General features: G+C 43.4%; 3 protein-coding genes across 4 annotated transcripts in view; 1 reads left to right on the forward strand and 2 right to left on the reverse strand.

The window, feature by feature from the left end:
• The window catches only part of spns2 (spinster homolog 2 (Drosophila)), a 71,674-nt gene extending 68,690 nt beyond the window's left edge, over positions 1-2,984 (reverse strand). The window contains exon 1 of the mRNA XM_040010951.1: positions 2,974-2,984. The gene's annotated coding sequence lies outside the window, so the exon portion shown is untranslated. The remainder of the gene's footprint in view (positions 1-2,973) is intronic.
• Positions 1,798-11,852, reverse strand: spns3 (spinster homolog 3 (Drosophila)). 2 transcript variants are annotated; one of them, XM_040010973.1, is made up of 13 exons: positions 11,383-11,852; positions 7,072-7,318; positions 6,921-6,986; positions 6,552-6,688; positions 5,427-5,578; positions 5,051-5,117; positions 4,828-4,970; positions 4,592-4,732; positions 4,304-4,493; positions 3,853-3,918; positions 3,671-3,769; positions 3,428-3,590; positions 1,798-2,952 (listed from the first exon to the last, which is right to left on the reverse strand). In XM_040010973.1, exons 2-13 carry the CDS (start codon positions 7,295-7,297, stop codon positions 2,882-2,884), a joined length of 1,521 nt encoding a protein of 506 aa, XP_039866907.1. In that variant the 5' UTR covers positions 7,298-7,318; positions 11,383-11,852; the 3' UTR covers positions 1,798-2,881. The 2 variants fall into 2 exon arrangements, with proteins under 2 accessions (XP_039866907.1, XP_039866899.1); XM_040010965.1 differs by lacking the exon at positions 11,383-11,852 and adding an exon at positions 7,900-8,488.
• Positions 11,853-12,401: 549 nt separating this feature from the next.
• Positions 12,402-18,060, forward strand: ube2g1a (ubiquitin-conjugating enzyme E2G 1a (UBC7 homolog, yeast)). The gene is made up of 6 exons (XM_040011010.1): positions 12,402-12,626; positions 14,119-14,221; positions 14,337-14,434; positions 14,952-15,130; positions 15,255-15,374; positions 16,863-18,060. The coding sequence occupies exons 1-5, from the start codon at positions 12,581-12,583 to the stop codon at positions 15,339-15,341; spliced, it is 513 nt and encodes a 170-aa protein (XP_039866944.1). The 5' UTR covers positions 12,402-12,580; the 3' UTR covers positions 15,342-15,374; positions 16,863-18,060.
• The last annotated feature ends 746 nt before the right edge of the window (positions 18,061-18,806 follow it).

An 18,806-nucleotide genomic window follows, 5' to 3' on the forward strand; every position in this document is an offset into this window, starting at 1 on the left:
GGATTTGGCAGAGCAGACACCTCTGCAGCAGCTGTCTGAAACCGACTGACGCGACGCTGTGACGCTGGCGTAGGTGATGATGCCCTGTTTGTGCTGGGCTACACTGAACATGGCACCCATCATGCTCCGTGAACTCGACAGAGGTCAGAGAGTTAGCCAGTTTAGGATTTGGCAAGTTGGAAAGCGGTGGTTAGCGCTGTGGACTCACAGCAAGAAGGTCCCGGGTTTGAATCCATCTTTCTGTGTGGAGTTTGCTTGTACTTCTGGATCCTCTGGCTTCCTCACACAGTCCAAAGGCTTGCTGCTACTGGGCTGATTCTAAATATGTGGGTGTAAGTAATGGACCTGCAACAGGCTGGTTACCTGTCCAGGGTGTACCCCGCCCCTCGCCCTATGGCAGCTGGGATAGTCCCCCCCCCCCCCCCCCACACACACAGTACTGGGGGAGGAATCCATGTCTGTAACAGAGCTCCTCTAACATGGAGAGAGGTGATTAAAGGTCTAAGGTCCAGCACTGGTGGACAGTACTGTGGTTGTGCTGCATTCTTCTCACCTTCACACCTCAGCACCACGCCTGCCTTCACTGTATGATGTGTAACCATCCATGAAAGGAGGATGAAAATGCTACAGTGTCAGTGCCCAAACCTGTGCAGCTGCATTCCTTCAGTGTGACTTTGTGTTATGTTTTCTGCTCATCCACGTCTCAGTCTCAGAGGGCCTGGAGCCTATCCCAACTGTGACGAGGAAGAGGCACAGACGGACAACCATTCTCATTTTATCAGCTACATCCAGCAACTTAGAATCGCCAACTAACCAAACATGCATGTCCTGTGTGACTGTGGAGGAAGCTGTGGTAGCCGGGGAGAATGCATGCACACATAGTGCTAACTCCACACAGGAAGGCTGCAGCACGGCGGCTTCAACTCAACTCAGCCCAACTCAATTTATATAGCATGAAATCACAACTGTCAGCTGAAGGCTCCCTATGAACAAGCATTTGGTGACAGTGGGAAGGAAAACAGGAAGAGACCTCCAGCAGAACCAGGATCAAGGAGGGGCGGGGCCATCTGCTGCGACCGGTCGGGGATGAAAAATATGTCATATTTGTGTATCGATAACCTGTATGTATGTGTGTCCATTAGGTGTGTGGGTTTGTATTACACTCCTGAACTGTGTATTTGCACATATACACGACCAGCTGCATCATCAGAACCATTAAAACTATTGTTGTGTAGCGCCCTCTTGTGGGACCAAACAGCAGGTGCTTGTTGAGATGGAGAGGGGACATTGAAGGTGTCCTGTGGTCCCGAGCAACAGACATGTTGGGGTCCTGTGCATTGTTGGGTTTGACATGCTGTGGAATCTGACCAGTTTGCTTACCTGGTCGGTGCCCAGGGCTCTTTGTTTGCTCTTAAATCACATTGTCAGTATGATTATATCAGCCTTAAAGGAAACTCTGCCAGGCTGGGTGACACACAGACTTACAAATGGTTTCCCAACAACAGGCTTATTTACCCACAGTTGCATCAGTACAGTAAAACTGCTCACTGTGTGCGCTCAGACATGAACACTTCCACGTCAGGTCCACGAGGTCTCAGTGAACACCTGCTAAATCCATACTGCCCCACTGATGGAGGAGACTCCCTCCTGGGAGCGTTTTTAAGAATAATGCAGAGGTGCCATCTAGTGGACAAACACTGGAAAGCTTTTTGTTAAACAACCAAAGCTGTCCCAGTATTTTTGCATTCAGCCTGGATGTTGTTCCTCCATCTTTAAATCCATTGTGTGCTTATTTTATGGTCTCATCTCTGGAGGAGCAGCTGCTCGTTGGTTAGGATAGTCAAGGTTAATGTGACAATACTCGCTGTGAATACTTGGGCACGTTTTTGGAGCTCTTCCACAGATGAGCGTCAGCAAAAGCAGTCATGTCATCATCAGTCATCAAGAACATAAAACTAGATGGATAACGGCCTTACAGAACAACACCAAGTTCAGCCTCCTGCTTCATGTCAGACAGAAGCATTTTCTCTGAAAGGCATCCAAACATTTTTGTTTTGCTTTTTTCTTTGTTTTTTTAAAGCAGAAAATACTTTATGACAGAGTTTTGTTTTCTGCTTCTTTCCTTCATTGAACCACTCGTCCATTTATTCCTCCTCTGGACCATACTATCAAACTGTATATAAATGATGGCCTGTCATCATCTTGGTTTGAGCATTGTGCCTGTCACCGTGTTGTTGTTGCTTTTCTTCTTCAAACCAGATGAGGGTCGACTCTGACCGAGAAGCAACACAAGACACTCGTGGTACTTAATAACACAGACAACACTCACATTTTGCGCTCTATACTTTTATATCATTGTCACTTTGTCATATCAAGTCGCCCCCTGCTGGTCAGTAGACAGAATTGAGCAGCTAAGCTTCACCGTACAAACCACACATGCTCCTCTTTTGCATTAAAAATAAGTGAGTCACTTCAGTGATGATCCTTGGAAGTATTGTCAATGACACGTCTTCTTTGAAATACTGAGATTTTAGTGTCAGCTTATTATTTTAGTTCGACCAGCAGACTGAAGCACGCGCGAGTAACTCAGCAACACTCGAGAGCAGGTTTTGCTTGAAAATTTAATAGAAATATAACCAACAACATTTAGAGTGGAAAAAATACAACTGCATTCACGTTTCAAGTCTACTGCAGAGTGCTGTGAGGTAACAATGTGACCATTTTAAAAGACAAACTTCTCCTGTGAGATTACACAGAGGTGAAAACTGAAACGGACTCTCGTTTAAAAATGGTGTTAAACACTGCACAGACTGAAAGCCGTTCGTCTTTGTAACAGGGGCTCATAACTTAACATTCATTGCATGACTCGTTTTGCAAGACGTTACACATTTCCCCTGTTGCTCAGCTCCACCGAGGGCTCAGGTGCAGGATGCTGCGGTGGTTGGGGTTCCTCTGGTAACGAAACACACACACACACGTTTGAAAAATGCTAAATTAAGCAAGCCACACTTGCACGCACTGGTTGGTGAAGGATCTGAGACGTAGAACCACAGCAGAGCTACTCAGACACTGAGCTGACAGTCGGCTGTTTGAGCCTTTAGCAGCGCCGCAGAAAGGAAAGAATGAGACAAACGAGGATCACAATGTGTCCTTTATCAGCTGTGGCCCAGTTCTTCCTCTGAGTTGCCAGAGCACCAGAGTGTTATTGGAGCATGTGTGCAGATGAGGGGGATGTGTTCGTAACTGTGTGAGGACAGGAGCTGTCTGAAGTTAGTGCTTGAACAGAGGACCACTGTTCAGACACACGGGCACAAGCATGCATGTTACAAAAGAAATGACAACTTTTTGTGCGTCTTTGCACAAATTAACACTCGGAAGCCGCTTCAACATTTAGTTTTTGGTGTTTGTGTCTTTTGTGTTTTATTACCTCCAAGCAGCTGCTGCACTGCTTTCCTGTCTTCAGCAATGTAGACGGCAGTAATGACGAAAAACACTCCCCCGACAATCCCGACCACGGGGCAGAGCAGCAGGCTGTACTTCAAACTGTCAAAGTTCCTGTCGGGGCTACCTGGGTATATAGCATCAGAGATCTACACCAGCACAGGTATGAAATCGGTGTTAGTGGTCAGTGACAGAATCAGAGATGATCTCCTAAAGCTTACTTTCTTACCACTCCTAATAAGTAAGGGCTCCCAGCATCACCCAGGAGATGTCCGACTGTAATCTGCAGAGCCTCCGCTGTCGCCCTCCTTGTTGGTACGACAACATACTGAAGCGAGAAGCACGAGCAAAAGGGGCGTGTCACATTTGAGCCGACACTTTGAGGTTTTTACTGTCAGAGTTAATGCTCACCAGCAGTATGTCAGCCAAGACCGCCCAGTTCAACGAGAGCAGCAGCTCGCCCAAGAAAATGAACACCTGAAATGTTCAAAACAAACAGTCACTGCTGCTTTCAGTTTTCAGTCATAACAGGTGCTCACGATGTTTTATTTCAACCGATGCCTTTAACTTCTCTACTCTGAATGTGAACCTTTGACATTGTGACTAGAATTTAAATGAAAGAAGAAAAAGGAGGCTTTCTTTGACGTTTGGACCTATTGCTGCATGTTGCATCACTACAAGTCCACCAGCAGAAACCATCTGAAGAGAATTTTGCCAGATGAACCATTAAAGGATGCTCAGTCTTCTTAATGTTGTCCTAAATATCACAGTTTGACCTAAAGCTGTGCCTTCAGTGACTAACCAACAACGTCACCACCTCGAGGTATACTCAGCCAGAGGATAGCTCCGAAGTCTGTCTTACGTAAGTGGCGGGAATGCTTGCTGATGCCACAAAGATGGTGATAAAGAGGCACGGCACTGATCCAAGCATGCCCACAGCGCAGATGAGTGGATCAGCATTTGGCACCTTGTCTCTAAACCGTCTGGATAAACTAGTGCCGAGAGCCCCGCCCAGAATGCCCGTGGCCACCGTTACAGCACCAAAGATGTAACTGCACAGGAAGCAGAAGCGAGCACACAGTACGGTCAAAACTCTGCACCGATTCAGGCTGGAGCAAGTAAGCGACGTGGGGAAAAGGTCATGCTATACCTGTCCGAGGAGTCACCTGGTTTGTCGCTGAGTTTCTGATAGACACGAGCTCGGGACAAAAAGTTCGGCAGCCAGAAAGCCAGCGCCCCGGTGAGGAAGGCCAGGGCCGTCACTCCCAACGATGACCACACGTAACTTTTACTGAGGTCAGAGAACCAGGAAGACAAGATTGTTTAGAAGCAAACACCATTTGTTTGGGTTTTTTCACTCTTGCAAGGGCAAAATATAAATCGTACTTCTTCAGAAGATATTTGACATCCTCCAAGTAAGAGCTCTGCTCAGTCACACTCTCTCCGTGGGTTTCTGCAGCACCTCTCGGCGGGTTGGGGCATAAAACGATCATCAAAATGAGTCCCACTGCGCCCATGATGGGTGTGATCTGAGAACAGAGACAAATAATCCAGCATCACTTTGAATCAAATCGCACTTCTGCATCGTGAATAAGAAAAATGTTCTCACCCTCAGAGCCCAGTGCCAGTCCCCTGTGAGAGATGCAAAGCCTTGCCCTGTTATATACCCAAGACCGCTGCAAACAGGCAATAGTGTGATCATGATGCACAAACAAGCTCATATCGCCATATGACATCTTAACAAGTGAGAGATTAAGACGGGGCAGGGGCCGAGCGATAACGTACGGAAACCTAAATCTAGAGTCACTGCTGTGTCACCACCCATTGCAACACCATCTCTGCACACGAAACAACTGTGGTGAGAAGAAACCTACCAAACATCCACCCAACATTCAGCAACACTTTCAGTTGTGCAGCAGCGCAGCAGCAGCGCATCATTTGAATGAAACTGTTAAAGCATGCAAAAAGAAAAAAAACCTGTTTACCTTCCGACAGGGATAAAGATGTAGAAGATGCAGATCATGATGCTCCTTTTGCCCCCAGTAAAGAGATCGCTTATGATGGTCGGAGCGACGGTGGAATAGCTGGCTTCTCCGGTCCCGACCAAGCCTCGCAGCAGGGCGAGAAGCCAGAATTGCTGCATAGACAAAAACATCAAAGACATTCAACATGTTTTCTGTTAACCGCACATGGTTACATGCATGGAGAGTCATCAGCACAATCAGTCTGCAGATAAGGTACAACAAACCTCTGATGCATTTTCAACACAAACATGGGAAAATGATCTCAGACCCCACTGAGTGTCACAGCTCCCACTCCCTGAAACTCCCTCTTAACTCTGCGCCTGTCAAAACTACAGCTGAATGTGATGGAGGAGTCTCTCCCCCTGTAGTTAAACCACTTCTAAGGATATCAAATATGAATACACAAACAGACTGTTTTGTAGAAAAAGCTGCACTGATGCAAAAATGAATTGCTTGATCGGTTCCAGTGTGATCACAGAGCGCAGCGCGCCTCCTCACCAACATAGTTTGGTCACCTCAGACTAACTTAATAAGGTTCTTATTGTGCCATCCTCACTTTACTTCACTGAAACCTTTGATACCACAGACTATAAAATGCTGTCAAGTGCTGGGCTGGAATTTCCAGTGTTGAAATCAGAAACTCTGCGTAACCTGTGCAGACCAGGTTTGTGACTTTTCTTCTCAGACGTCTCGATCTGATGAAACCTCACCCGACAGCTTAACATTTGTCAGCGTGGTTATGCAGATGACACAGCTGTATGTTTCTATAGAGCCAGATGACTATAAAGTTTTTTAAACCCAATGAAGACAAATTGTTCATTCTTTTAATTTAATAATTCAGATTGTCTGACGGGGTGCAGGTTAACCGTCTTGGACTTTCAGTTTCTGCCTCACAAGAGTACGACTCAGCTGATGGAGTTTGGTAAGAAAACTACCCTGAACCACAAACACTGAGTCAAATGTTGAAATTCGGGGGCCTTTCCAACAGACGTGTGATGAATTAGAACAACGCAGGGAGCAAAGTGAACACGTAGCAATGCAAAGTTGTGTTACTTTGTTATTCCTTGTAAAATACTCCTCACTTACCGATTCATTGACAAAAGAGCTGGCGGTTGCAGTCAAAAGCCAGACACTCAAGCCGCCAATCATGATGTATTTGCGATTGTAGCGGTCGCCAAGGTAACCGAAGAGAGGGGCCAAAAGGAGAAAACTGCAGATGAAAACTGAAAATTGATGGAATCAGTTATTCCTTTTCAATGACATCATTCGTTCACAGTAAACACACAACGATCAGTGAAAGCTCCAAACACAGCGCTGCTTAATTAGGTGCCAGATTGTATGTACAGTTGACGACACATGGGTCTGCCATGCACTTACATTAAAAACAAAAAAGCAAAACAAATTTGATCTCCATCAGTGCTTCTGTGTGTTTGTCAAACAGCTGCTTCATCATACCTGTCTGCAGAAGTCCAGCGGTGCTGTCCTTTATATCAAAGAAATTTTTAATATCTGTAAGGACGCCTGTAAGGCCAGAAACACCATTCAGTGCAAGCCCTGCCCAACTGGAAGCAGTAAATAGTGTGTATCGACAAAGAAATCATCCAACCTGCTATTGTGTACCGCTCCATGTAGTTGAGCAAGTTGACGTAGCAAAGCACAAACATAGTGACATAGGCGCGCTTGGGCGATATGGCAGGTTTCTCCTCAGCATCGGGTGCGAGAGACGCCAGGCTGTTTGCAAAAGAGCCATAAGGTAGACTGCAGCTGGAACGCAGGCTCCATCGGCGTACTGGGATGTCCTTGAAGGATGTGACTGATGCCCGTGGCTCCATAGCTAGCTGCTCTCCCTTCAGCTGAATGAGATGACCTAACTTTAAAACTCGTGCACAGATGCTCCACAGAGCTCGAGAATTACAATATAGTGTGTACACACAGTCCTGCTTTCATTAAGTCGCTGTCTTCAGGTTGAAGCGATGCAGCTTTTAGCAAATTTGATTCATGCGAGCTGTAGAAAGACTTTAGAAACAGCCCTTATGACAGAAAGTAATTACACAACCAAGAAGATATTTTTGCAACAGTGTCAAAATAACACAGAAAGGAGAAGAAGGTTGTTCTCTAAATGCAACTTTTTTTCCACAGTTCTTAAAACCGCGACAGAAAGGTTAAAGCATCTTTGAATTATAGCAAGTTTATGCATATGTAGAAAATAGACACAGCGAGTCGACGCGTATAAAAATGTAACCTTGGCGTCTGCAACAGTGCGCCTCAGATATTTCAGCCCAACCAGAGTGAGGGACAACACTAAGAGCATTGTTTATGAACTCTTCTGTCCCAAAACAACACAGTGCAGCACAGCTGTAATCTTACAATGCAGCTGTGTTCCTATCATACGGGTATTTAAAACCATGCAAAATGTGAATTACAGGTGACTCACCGACTTGCTGATGTTTGGTTTTACTTTAAATCCTCTTATCTCATTCCTACAGATGTGCAGCTTCGAGAGAACAATGTGACTCTGAATGGCTCTGAGGCATGAAGACGCTAACAGGGACCTCAGTTTTGGGACGACTCGAGTTATATTAAGTTAGCGAGAGGGCCAGCCCACTGAGGGTTGGTCATGCAGGGTTTCACACACATATCTGTCTTAGTGAAGCAATGGCACAGACAAGCCAGACGTCATGGACATTTTGCACTTTGTGTTTCTTTTTTAAGTACACTTAGCACAAAATAAAGCAATAAATGTACTCATTTGACTTTTTACTAGTCTGATTCACCGTCCACAGCCTTATACTCACATGACAGCAAGGCAAACGGATCAGTTAAGTTAGTAGCTAAACTATACGTGTGCAACCTGCCATCGAATTTCAGGAGAGATTAAAAGGTGGTCCTGCTCTGCTCTGGAAACACCTGCCTTATCAAACCTTTACATTTCATCTGTTATCTCAGGACTGAGAGGTTATTTCTGACAGAAAGAAAACACTCGCTTTAGTTTCAGTTTCCAGTGACTCATCAAAACCACTGCTCTACAAACTACTGTTCAGTTTGACACTGGGGTCATGTACATGTAAAAAAAAGAAAGAAATAATATTATAATAATAATAAAAATAATAATATGAGCCATTAAAAACCTTTAGCCCTTTCATGCATGAATGACGACGACGACCTCAACCAGGATTTTTTCTGAAGTATTTTTATTATAAATAAATAAACACGATTGTATTTATATAGCACCTTTCTAGACAGAATCACAAAGTGCTGCACATAAGATAACAAATAATAAAAAGGTAAAACAGACAATATAAAACACGCAAACATTTAACCAAAAACAGTTTTAAAAAGGTGAGTTTTGAGGGTTTTTTTTAAAAAAAAACAACCACCGAGTCCACAGTTCTTAATGTATGAGGGAGAGAGTTCATCATCTTCATCATCTTATGCATTTAGGTGGACACTGATGTGTATGTAGAGGTGTATGTGCAAGTACACCATCAACACTGACACAAATACACAAAAACAGCCTTTGAACAGCTGTAACTGTAGTGACCACTATGCATGAAAGGGTTCAAGTATGTAAAACCTTTTTCTTTCTTTCATCTGAGGTTAAGACAAATAAGACGATGCCTTTGGCAGCAATAGGATGCCTGAAAGGCTCTAAAACACCAGGCTTACTGACAGGAAACTGGTGCAGTCATGCTGAATGTGAAGGTCTACATTTAACTGTGGAGTCACTAAAGCATCTGTTTGCTTTCAAGTCTCGTTAGATCAAGTACAGCATGTGTCACATATGTGGTCCCCTCTGCTTGGAAGTGCTGACTCTTATCTAGAAATCAACTTCCTGCCTCGCTCTTCAGATAAGTGAGAAATGGCTGCAAGTCAGTCAGTGTGTCAGAGCTTTCTTCACCTTTTCTTAAGATCAGAAGATATGTCCACTAACAATATGCAGTAAAACATGAGAACATCTTACTGCTTTGCTTATCTTTTTAATGTCTTAAAATTATTTATTTATAAAATAAAATGCCATTTAAATCTACTGTTTCCACCTTTTATTTGAAAAGTGTTTATCAACAAGAAAATCAGAAATTGATATCAAGCTATGTTGAAGCCTGATGCAAAATTCCCGCAGTATTTTTATATTGATTGAAAGTTTGTCAGAAGGAATAGATTCACTGTAGTTTCAGCATTCTGTTGCCTTTATTTCATTTCTACATACCAGACATTCATTAACCTAATTTCAAATTTTATTTTTCACATTTTTCACAGTTAAATTATGTCTCAGTAAAAAGCCCTCACTATGTACCTCTGGCACTTTTAAAGTATCTATCTACATGTATAATGTAACATAATGTATAATTAACAGGAGGTGCAAGGGTAAAAGGTAAACCCTGGAAGCAATTGAGAGAAATGTGAAAATGAAATACGATCATTTCAATAGTGCACGAAAAATAAAATCACGCCAACAACAACAATAAGAAGAAGAATATTCTATTTCAGAAGAAATTTTAAGTGTGCCTATGCCGCTGCTAATCAGTGTAGTTTGCCATTCAAACGGCTACAGAGAGCAAAACTCAGCAGAGCAGCCATTCTCCACCATGAACTATGGTAAAACCAAACACCGCTCGCGCCTCACAGATCACAGCTTACAGTTTTGTGTAAAGATGAGGTGACTTCGTACAGCCCCGATTTGCAGACGCTGTGCACAGAGGTTCATGAGCAGAAGTCCCGTTGTACCACGGCAGACCCAACAATGTTTGCATGAACACGCTTTGTAGCATTACTTTATTGACCACTTTTCACACATGGTTGGTGTACCCACACAGCCGGCTGTAGCTTTTCAACTCACAGCCCGACACACACCAAAACAACAGCCGAGAGAGCACGGACTTTACGCCTGAGAGGCGTGATTGCAGATGCCGCTCAGGTGGGTCCGCCTCCCCTGCAGCGGCACTGCAGACCACGCCCCGCCACACACATCAAACACGTAAAATAAATATTTGTGCACTTTTGCATTCACTTTTTGTTATTTTTACACAGTGTTCTGAATGATTAACAATGGTCTACAGCCAATCTTGTGTATTATTATACAAACTTTGGTTGTAAGATTCAGATAACTATTTAATAAAAGCTAAATATTTTAAATGAGAATAAGAAAGAAAAGTATTTCTTTGTGCCCCCCTCTCCCTGTTAATGCCCTACCTGGCCCCCTGGCAACACTTTGCTAGAGCCGGCCCTGCACAGTTACCAGCTGTCAGCTACACAGAAAAGGATCCTGGTGTTATTTGTCTCTCAGAAACAGTTCATAACTTCAACTCATCCATGTCACCTAAAAGGTAAACCTGTTTCTCCATCACAGCTCTGATGATTCAGTAAGGACATCTCCTGGTTTCGACCAGCAGCTTTTACAGCTGTGGCTCCAGCAAACATCAGCTGATACTAGAAATTAAAATCAAATGAATTCTAACAGCAGCTGATCAAGCTTAAACTGCTGCTGTTGTTTATGGCGACATCCGCTGGTTTCCCGTTCTGGCGCAAAGTGGGCGATAAACAAACACCAGAGAACAGCCATCAGCTGATCATTGATCAGTTTCATGATTGAAGTTGCAACAAGGGAAGAGTCCGCTGTGCAGGGTAACCACAGAATAACTCCAGCTTTGTGTCTTTTTCCATTGTAGCTGAAGTCCGGGACAAACTGTGTTCCTTTTCAGCTCAACACGAAACACGTAATATTTTCTCTGAATGCGGGACGATTCTGTTTGCACAGGACGGTTGGAAACTAATCTTATGAATACAATAAAGTTCACCATCAGTAACACAGCAGGCACCCAGCTGTATAGAAAGTCTGTCATGCTAGCTAGCGCGCAGTACGACTTATTGTAACTGATTGTAAAACGTCAGCCCAACGAAAATATAGATAACCTCTTACCTGAAATTCAGTTCACCGGCGGCGCGAGAGAGAGAGAGAGGAGGAGGGAGAGGGGGGGGGGGTGAAACGAGACAGAGAACCGCCAGGTAAGCCATGCCCGGTCGCTCGGCGGCCGCCTCGTATCTCTCGGTTTCCCGCATGTCCTTTCTGTCATACACCGGTGGCTAGCTGCCCTCTGTTGTAGCTCCGCGTTAGCCACCACCAAACAACTGAGTTATTTTTTTTCCACATGACCAGCATCTGGACAACCCGCCACCTTTCACTGTTTATACCGTTACTAAAATGAATAAATGAATAATCAGCCCATATAAATGAAAAATAAGTCTAGCTGAGACACCGAGTCTTTGCATTCCGTTTGCACGGGACGGTTGGCAACTCTACTAACTAACCTTATGAATACAATGAAACGAGCGTGACTCGCCTAGAAACACTAATAAAGCAATATAAAAACAAAGTGGTGGCCGCCATTGTTTGACTCGACAGAGGCGTGCTATGAATTGTGGGATATGGAGTTTTCCACCAAGCATACGCCCTTTTGATTACCATAACTATTCAATGGTTCGCGCAACCTTAAAAATTTCAATGGTTCCTGAAAGCTGTGACGCTGTGCGCGCCATTGACATTGTCGTCATTACGGTAATACAAATAAGGGTAGACAAGGCCGTACCACTGCCGGCATACCACTAGAGAGAGCCAACACACCACAAATGAAGTTTGAAATTCGTTTCAATGGGACCAAAACATGGAGCCAACACACCACAAATAAATCTTTCCCATTCATTTCAATGGGCAAAAACTTTTGCCCATTGCATTAAATATTAATATGTCTCAAAACTGTGGGGTGAGTTACGCTGTAAAATTTCAGGCGGAAACTGAGGAATAATAATAAGAAGAAGAAGAATAAATCTGAGGAATAGTAATAAGTGTGCCTCTTGGCATAGGCACACTTAATAATATGAACACTGCAAGTAAAACCCTATCCACAAGGTGGGAGTAATGCATCACTGAGGACGCGAATTCCCCCAAACAAATCAACGAAGAAGAAACGATAGCGGCAGGGGAAGGCGGCGAAGAAGAATAATGACGGGAATGCTAAACGGAAAATAGAAGGAACAGAGTCCTGTTAAGTGAACATTAAATTAACGCTGTTACCGCGAAATATTAACATCGAACATAGCTGCATTACATTGGTTGAAGTATGACAGAGCCTCAGTCAGCGCTGTTACTCCGGAGACAGCTTGCAGGTAATTAAACCGTCATGTTAACTGATGCTGGGTGCCGAGCTAACGACAGCGGTGCCGCGGCTGTGATTGAAACCGTGGTGCTGGCGCAAACTGTTTTCTTGAACATTCTGCATTAACGTTAAGATCCGAATGACAAAAGAACTGCCTGGGGATTACAACAGTGGGAGCAAACAAACACCTCCCTCGTTTAGTAAATGAAAGTCTTCAGTGTTTCAGGAGACCAAGTGATTTGTGTGTGTGCCTTTCGACACTGCGTCCTGTTTGCAGATGAAAGCCGCTGTCAGAAGTCCCAGCGACTTTCTAATACGAGGCTAGCTCAAATCACTGAGCCTAATGTTAGCCTGTAGCTGGCTCGACTGACTTAATGTGTTTACATGTATTTTTAACCGAGGAGCCAAGTAGTGTTTCTCGTTTTTTAACATGACGTTTAGCAGTTACGTGATCAGTGTGATATTAGTGGACATTTTTACGCATAAATGTAAGTACAGTTCCAGTAGTTAGAACATGTCCCTACCACTCACCGCAGAATTAACGTGTTTAACCAGCTAGCTAACTATAGGCTAACGCTAGCCGCTGTCACTGTTGTTAGCGTCAACGCGCTAAGCTAACGTTAATCTCGCATTACCTCAATTCGCTCTTTTAGCAGGGTCAGCTGCGAATTATATTTAGCTACTCTAAAATTAGCGACCTTTCAAAAGTAGCTGCGTCGAACAGGCGCTGTATAATGTTTTAGGTTTGTAGCACTGATGACGTGTTTCAGGTTTTGTTTAAAATGAAAATTTCGCATGGAGACTGTAAGGGTCACTGGGTCCACCTTTATACTTGTCCCCACATTCTGCCCTTCAAGGTGACCGGTAATTGACCTAAACCTCCATATTTTGGAGCAAGGGTTGTAGATTAATTCAGGAAATTAAAGCTCCACGGATTTCGTGCTGCAGGGCTATTGCATTGATAAAAAGGCTGCCTTTCTTTGTTGTACATTCATACGATCTGCAGTCTACAATTAATGCTTGTGATTCTTATAAGCCTTGAAATAATGATCAGTAAGCATCAGACTTCACCGAGCCAGCTCCTTTGAAATGTTTCTGTTTGGCCTATCAAGAAAAACAAATTCTTCCATCATGTTATGTAAAAGGTTAAACTGTTTTATCAAACGGCTGCTCGATCGATAATCCCAAAGCCCACTTAATGTATTATGATGTAAAAAAATCTACATTTAGTCCGACTGATGAGCACAGATTTACAGTTGTTTAAAATGTTGTTTACAGTGAGCGCTGCCATTCTTGATGCAATGTTGGGTGTTCATGGCAAATTGGTAACATAGGTGGGAACTGCTAAGTAGTTTGAGCAATATGCCCATTCTCACTCAAGCCCCTCTGAGTGTCATGTTGTCACCTCAGCCACCTGAAGAACAGTGTAATGCACGTAGGTTATGTAGTGGAGGTAGTGTGCTGCATGTCATAGTGAATGACTTTGATTTTTTTATATTCAGAGCTGAACAAAAACCCAGTGGAGGGATTCTCAGCAGGCCTGATCGAGGATAGTGATCTCTACAGATGGGAAGTCCTTATCATTGGGCCTCCAGACACCCTGTAGTGAGTCTCCCTGTCTTGTGTATGGGTTGAGTTGAGTTTTGGCCTGTGTGGATTTGTTTTTAAACTTTGGTACCTATCATGCTGATTTTTTTCATCTTTCCCCCTCCCCCCACAGTGAAGGTGGTGTGTTTAAAGCTCATCTGACCTTTCCCAAAGACTACCCTCTCAGGCCACCTAAAATGAAATTTATCACAGATATTTGGCACCCTAACGGTAGGTACCGGTGAAACATACTATCAGTGTTATTATAAATGTTTTTAAGCTTACGAAATGCAGGCTGTATGATCTTTGTGTTAATGTTACATGTTATTAGTTTTATTGTGACTCTACTGTTGATTCAAATAATTTTGCCATCTTTACTACATGGTGTGTTTATCCTGATGGAGGTAAAAGCCTCTTTTTCAAAAGTGGCAGCAAAGACTGTAAACACACGCAGAGACATAAAGGCCACTGATGCACAGCACGAGCACGTAAACAGCAGCCAGATAAAATTCAGTAAAATCAAGAACCAGTGCGACCTCAGCAGTAATCCCACTGACTAAGGGAACTATTTTCTCAGACCTTTAAAATAAGGTCTAAGGAAAATAAGGACTAACCAGTGGGAAAGTTTGTGGACACACACATTTGGCCACTTAGCAGGAGCAGGCAGTGAAAAGCAACGTACACACTTTCCAATGAGAGCATTTTCTACTTCACAAAATATTAGTAATCTTTCTTTCTTCATCTCCAGTTGACAAGAACGGCGATGTATGTATTTCTATTTTACACGAGCCTGGGGAGGACAAATATGGCTACGAGAAACCAGAGGAGCGCTGGCTGCCTATCCACACTGTGGAAACCATCATGATTAGTGTTATCTCTATGCTGGCAGACCCAAACGGTGACTCGCCAGCCAATGTGGATGCTGCAGTAAGTCTGACTGTGTAAAGATCTTTTGCATGTGTCCTTTTATTCAATCCAAACATTTCTATAAAAGTCCAGTCGTGAGTGAATCATTCTGATTTTAACATTTTGTGTAAACGTCCCCCTGCAGAAAGAATGGCGGGAGGACAGACACGGCGCATTCAAAAGGAAAGTTGCCCGTTGTGTACGAAAAAGCCAAGAGACTGCGTTTGAGTGATGCTCAGCACGGATCTAGCTTCATGTTTTCAGGGTAAGGATTGTTCAGTCATCCCTAAACTTAATCTGGAGAGCACCACCACAGATTCTCCATTAAGACAATTCAGTTGGCTCAAAACAAAAACGTGATGGGTTTATAGTAATATACTGGTAAACAAATTCACAACTGTAAAAGATTTAGGATAAATATTAGCAGCACTCCTAGTTTTGTCTGCTTACACTTGATGAAAGCGTTAAAAAACCCCAAATGAATAAATAAATGGCGTGCTGTGCTAAAGTCTTGAGGCGCCAACAGTTTGCTTCCAATGAACCAGACAAATTTGAATCCAAATGATAAATTTGTGGTTCAACGTTTCCGTGTGTACAGAGGAGGTCAGGACAGACGCACGGCTCTGAATGTCTGTGCCGTGCTTAGATAAACAACGTGGTTGCATGTCAGCTCACGATGTTGACAATCCTATCAAAATTGAAGCATGAACACAGAAGTAGAATAGAACAGAATAATCCTTTAATTGTCCCACAAGGGGAAATTTGGTTGTAACAGCAGCCAAAAAGACACATATACAAACAAACAGGACACGGAACAGAAACATACACAATCTTTCTTACATATTTACATTAAGGACAATGGTTACTATAAAGCAGGGGTGTCAAACTCAAATACACAGTGGGCCAAAATTCAAAACTGGAACAAAGTCGCGGGCTAACGTTAATATTTATTGAAAAAAAAATCTTCCTCTAGATATAAGAATGAATCTTTTCTTATGGACTCAAAAAAGTTTTGCTGAAAAACTGAATATGGAACAAGCAAAGCTTAGTGCTAAACAATATATATATTAGCTGTATAATACCAGTAGGCCAGCTCTGATAGTAATTTGGTATGGCTTCGTGGGCCAAATGTAATTAGGCTGCGGGCCAAATTTGGCCCGCGGGCCAGAGTTTGACACCTATGATGTAAACAGAGTACTGTACAGTTATTAAATTAAATAAAAATAACTACAGGTAAGAGGCAAAGTACTGGCAGACTTTGCTCCGCCATGCAGCACCATGTGCAAAGTGTCTGACTGGCAGCAGCTTAATGTTTCAGGGTGGCAGTGACGTCTAAAACACAGGCAATACAGTGTTAAGTGTATGTGGATAGAAAAACACACAGTCCAACTGATCTTGACAGAATGAAACGAAAGGCAGTGAACATCCAAAGAAGAGCTGCTGTTTGTAGCAGCCTGGAGAACTGCTGCTGACGGCCGCTTAGACAAAGCTTCATATTTGAAGAGATTTCAGGCTGTGTTAAAGAGCAAAGGATGAGTTCATTAAAATTGCTCAGTCGCCTTTTTTGCCTGATGTATCCCATGTATGTTTGCACATGGTCCAATAACTCACTACACCTGTTTGCCATTTTCCTCGCCAAATCTAAAGAAATGAAGGCGAGCTTTGAGACTGTTGCACAGTACTGAGCATGTCGCCTGTCGTCGACTCGTGGTCCTAACTTGTGTTTTTTCCGGCCATTTGTTGTTTCCCGCAGGTCTCCAATTGAAAATCAACACGGCACTGTTTCCTGCACTCTTCCACCCTGTCGCCAGGCTTGTCCTCCTTTATTTTGGCAGGAACAGACTGGCTACTGTAGGCTGCAATAGAAACATAACAAGGACTACCAAGGCTGACGGAAAATCGCCAAGCAAGTGCCAACTGAAAAAAAGAAAACAAGAAAAAAACCCAGAAGATGATAAAAGATTTTTCAAGGCTATGAACTGCTTCAACATTCAGGAAGATATTGTAAAGACATGTATATAGCACAGACTAAACCGGATAATATATACGCTCCCTTTCCATCCATCCAGACATTTAGACCAAATGAAATAGCGCGGGTTCATTTCTTTTTGTCCATTTTCCTTCTCTCAGCCCCGGCATGGATTAGTTCTCTTTAGATTGTTTTCATAGGAGCCGTTAACACGGATGCGTTTGGAGGAATGTCACCTGTGAAGAGCTTGTTCAGTCCCAGCAAGACGTGAATGATGTGACTAAGGAATACACAGCTGTCCTCTGGGTCCTTTATTGCTCAGCATCACAGGCAGCTGAATGATTTTCTTTCTATATTCAGTCTTACACACCCCCTCTTTTTTTGTGCATGCTAAATTTTGTTGGTCTTTTCTTTTCAAAAGTGCCTCCTAATAAAAAGCTCGGCCACTTCATCCTGCGTTGATTAAGTCTTAAAAATGTCAAAAAACCAGGCAAATATAGAAACTGCACCACCTGTAGTATGACTGGGACTGTATACAGGGACTGTATAATTAGGTAACAATTTGGTGTAGCAACAACCCCCCTAGTTTGGAGTGTACACATTCATTTTTGATACCCTGATAAAAACGCGTCGTCCTCCTCAGATATTGTTTTATTTTTTAGCAGCGCCTCTCTCCATCGTCTGTATTGTCCTCGGTAGGAATTGTTATGCATGCTTTGTTTTATGGTTTTGTTGGTTTTTTGGTTTTCTGCTGAATGTTTCTGGGATTTTGTTTGTGGACGTTTGAGTGCTTGTGTGTACAGCGTGTACGCCGGTTTTGTTTTGTCGCTCTTTCCTCTCAAAGATTCAAATTCATCATTACTCTGCTCACTATTGCAGTTTTGCCTAATGTATAAAGACAAAATACTGATGTATATTTTTCATGTTATGAAACTTGTCACCTGTAGTGAGTTCTTCTAAAACATGACTTTTTTTCAATATTTATCTGCGTTCTTGAGCTTTGCTTGCTCCAGTGTTCACCTGTTTTCACAGCGGCCTGGAATATTAAACAGTATCCACCAACGATTGCAAACATTTGGACAGATGAGAACTATATTTCCTGAGATCAGGTCAGTCTTCAGATATTTTTGTACAATATTTCTTAAATATTAGATTTGGGGGATTTGAGTTGTTTTGCAGCCAAAACTACAAAACGATTGGAGCAGTTAAACCGTACACCAAATGGACCCAGTGCAACGAAGCGCAGGAAACACTTGATCATTTCAGCGTGCTGGCGTTTCAGGCTCCGCGACAATAGCGGGAGCTCCCAGTTTAGCGTACCCTGTGCTGTTCTCTTCACAGGTGAGAGCAGGTCTACACTGAGTGACAGGTGGGACGAGTCTGGTGACACTTAGGCGAATGTTAAGCTTCCTGCATCATCATCATCAGACCAGTTTGACAGTGGGTCAATAATGGTCTGGCGAGCCATTTTCATGAGCGGTTCCACAAACGTGTTAACAGCATGAGTGTTCAAATCTCAGTTTCCTTGTCAGATATGATGGTGCAGTGGGTGAGTGGGTTCGTCCTGGTGCACCACAGCTTCACTGAAGGACGACGAGGGCACTGATTCCATCGACTAGCCGTCCCATTCCTCAGACCTGCACCACAGACTGCCCAATAGCTCACTGATGCCTTGTTCCAGGTTTGGGAGTACAACCCTCAAGACGACATCCACTGTGGGATTGCCAG

The sequence above is a fragment of the Simochromis diagramma genome, unplaced genomic scaffold (genome assembly GCF_900408965.1).
Source record: "Simochromis diagramma unplaced genomic scaffold, fSimDia1.1 OVJJ01000123.1, whole genome shotgun sequence".
In the NCBI taxonomy this organism is placed as follows: Eukaryota; Metazoa; Chordata; class Actinopteri; order Cichliformes; family Cichlidae; genus Simochromis; species Simochromis diagramma.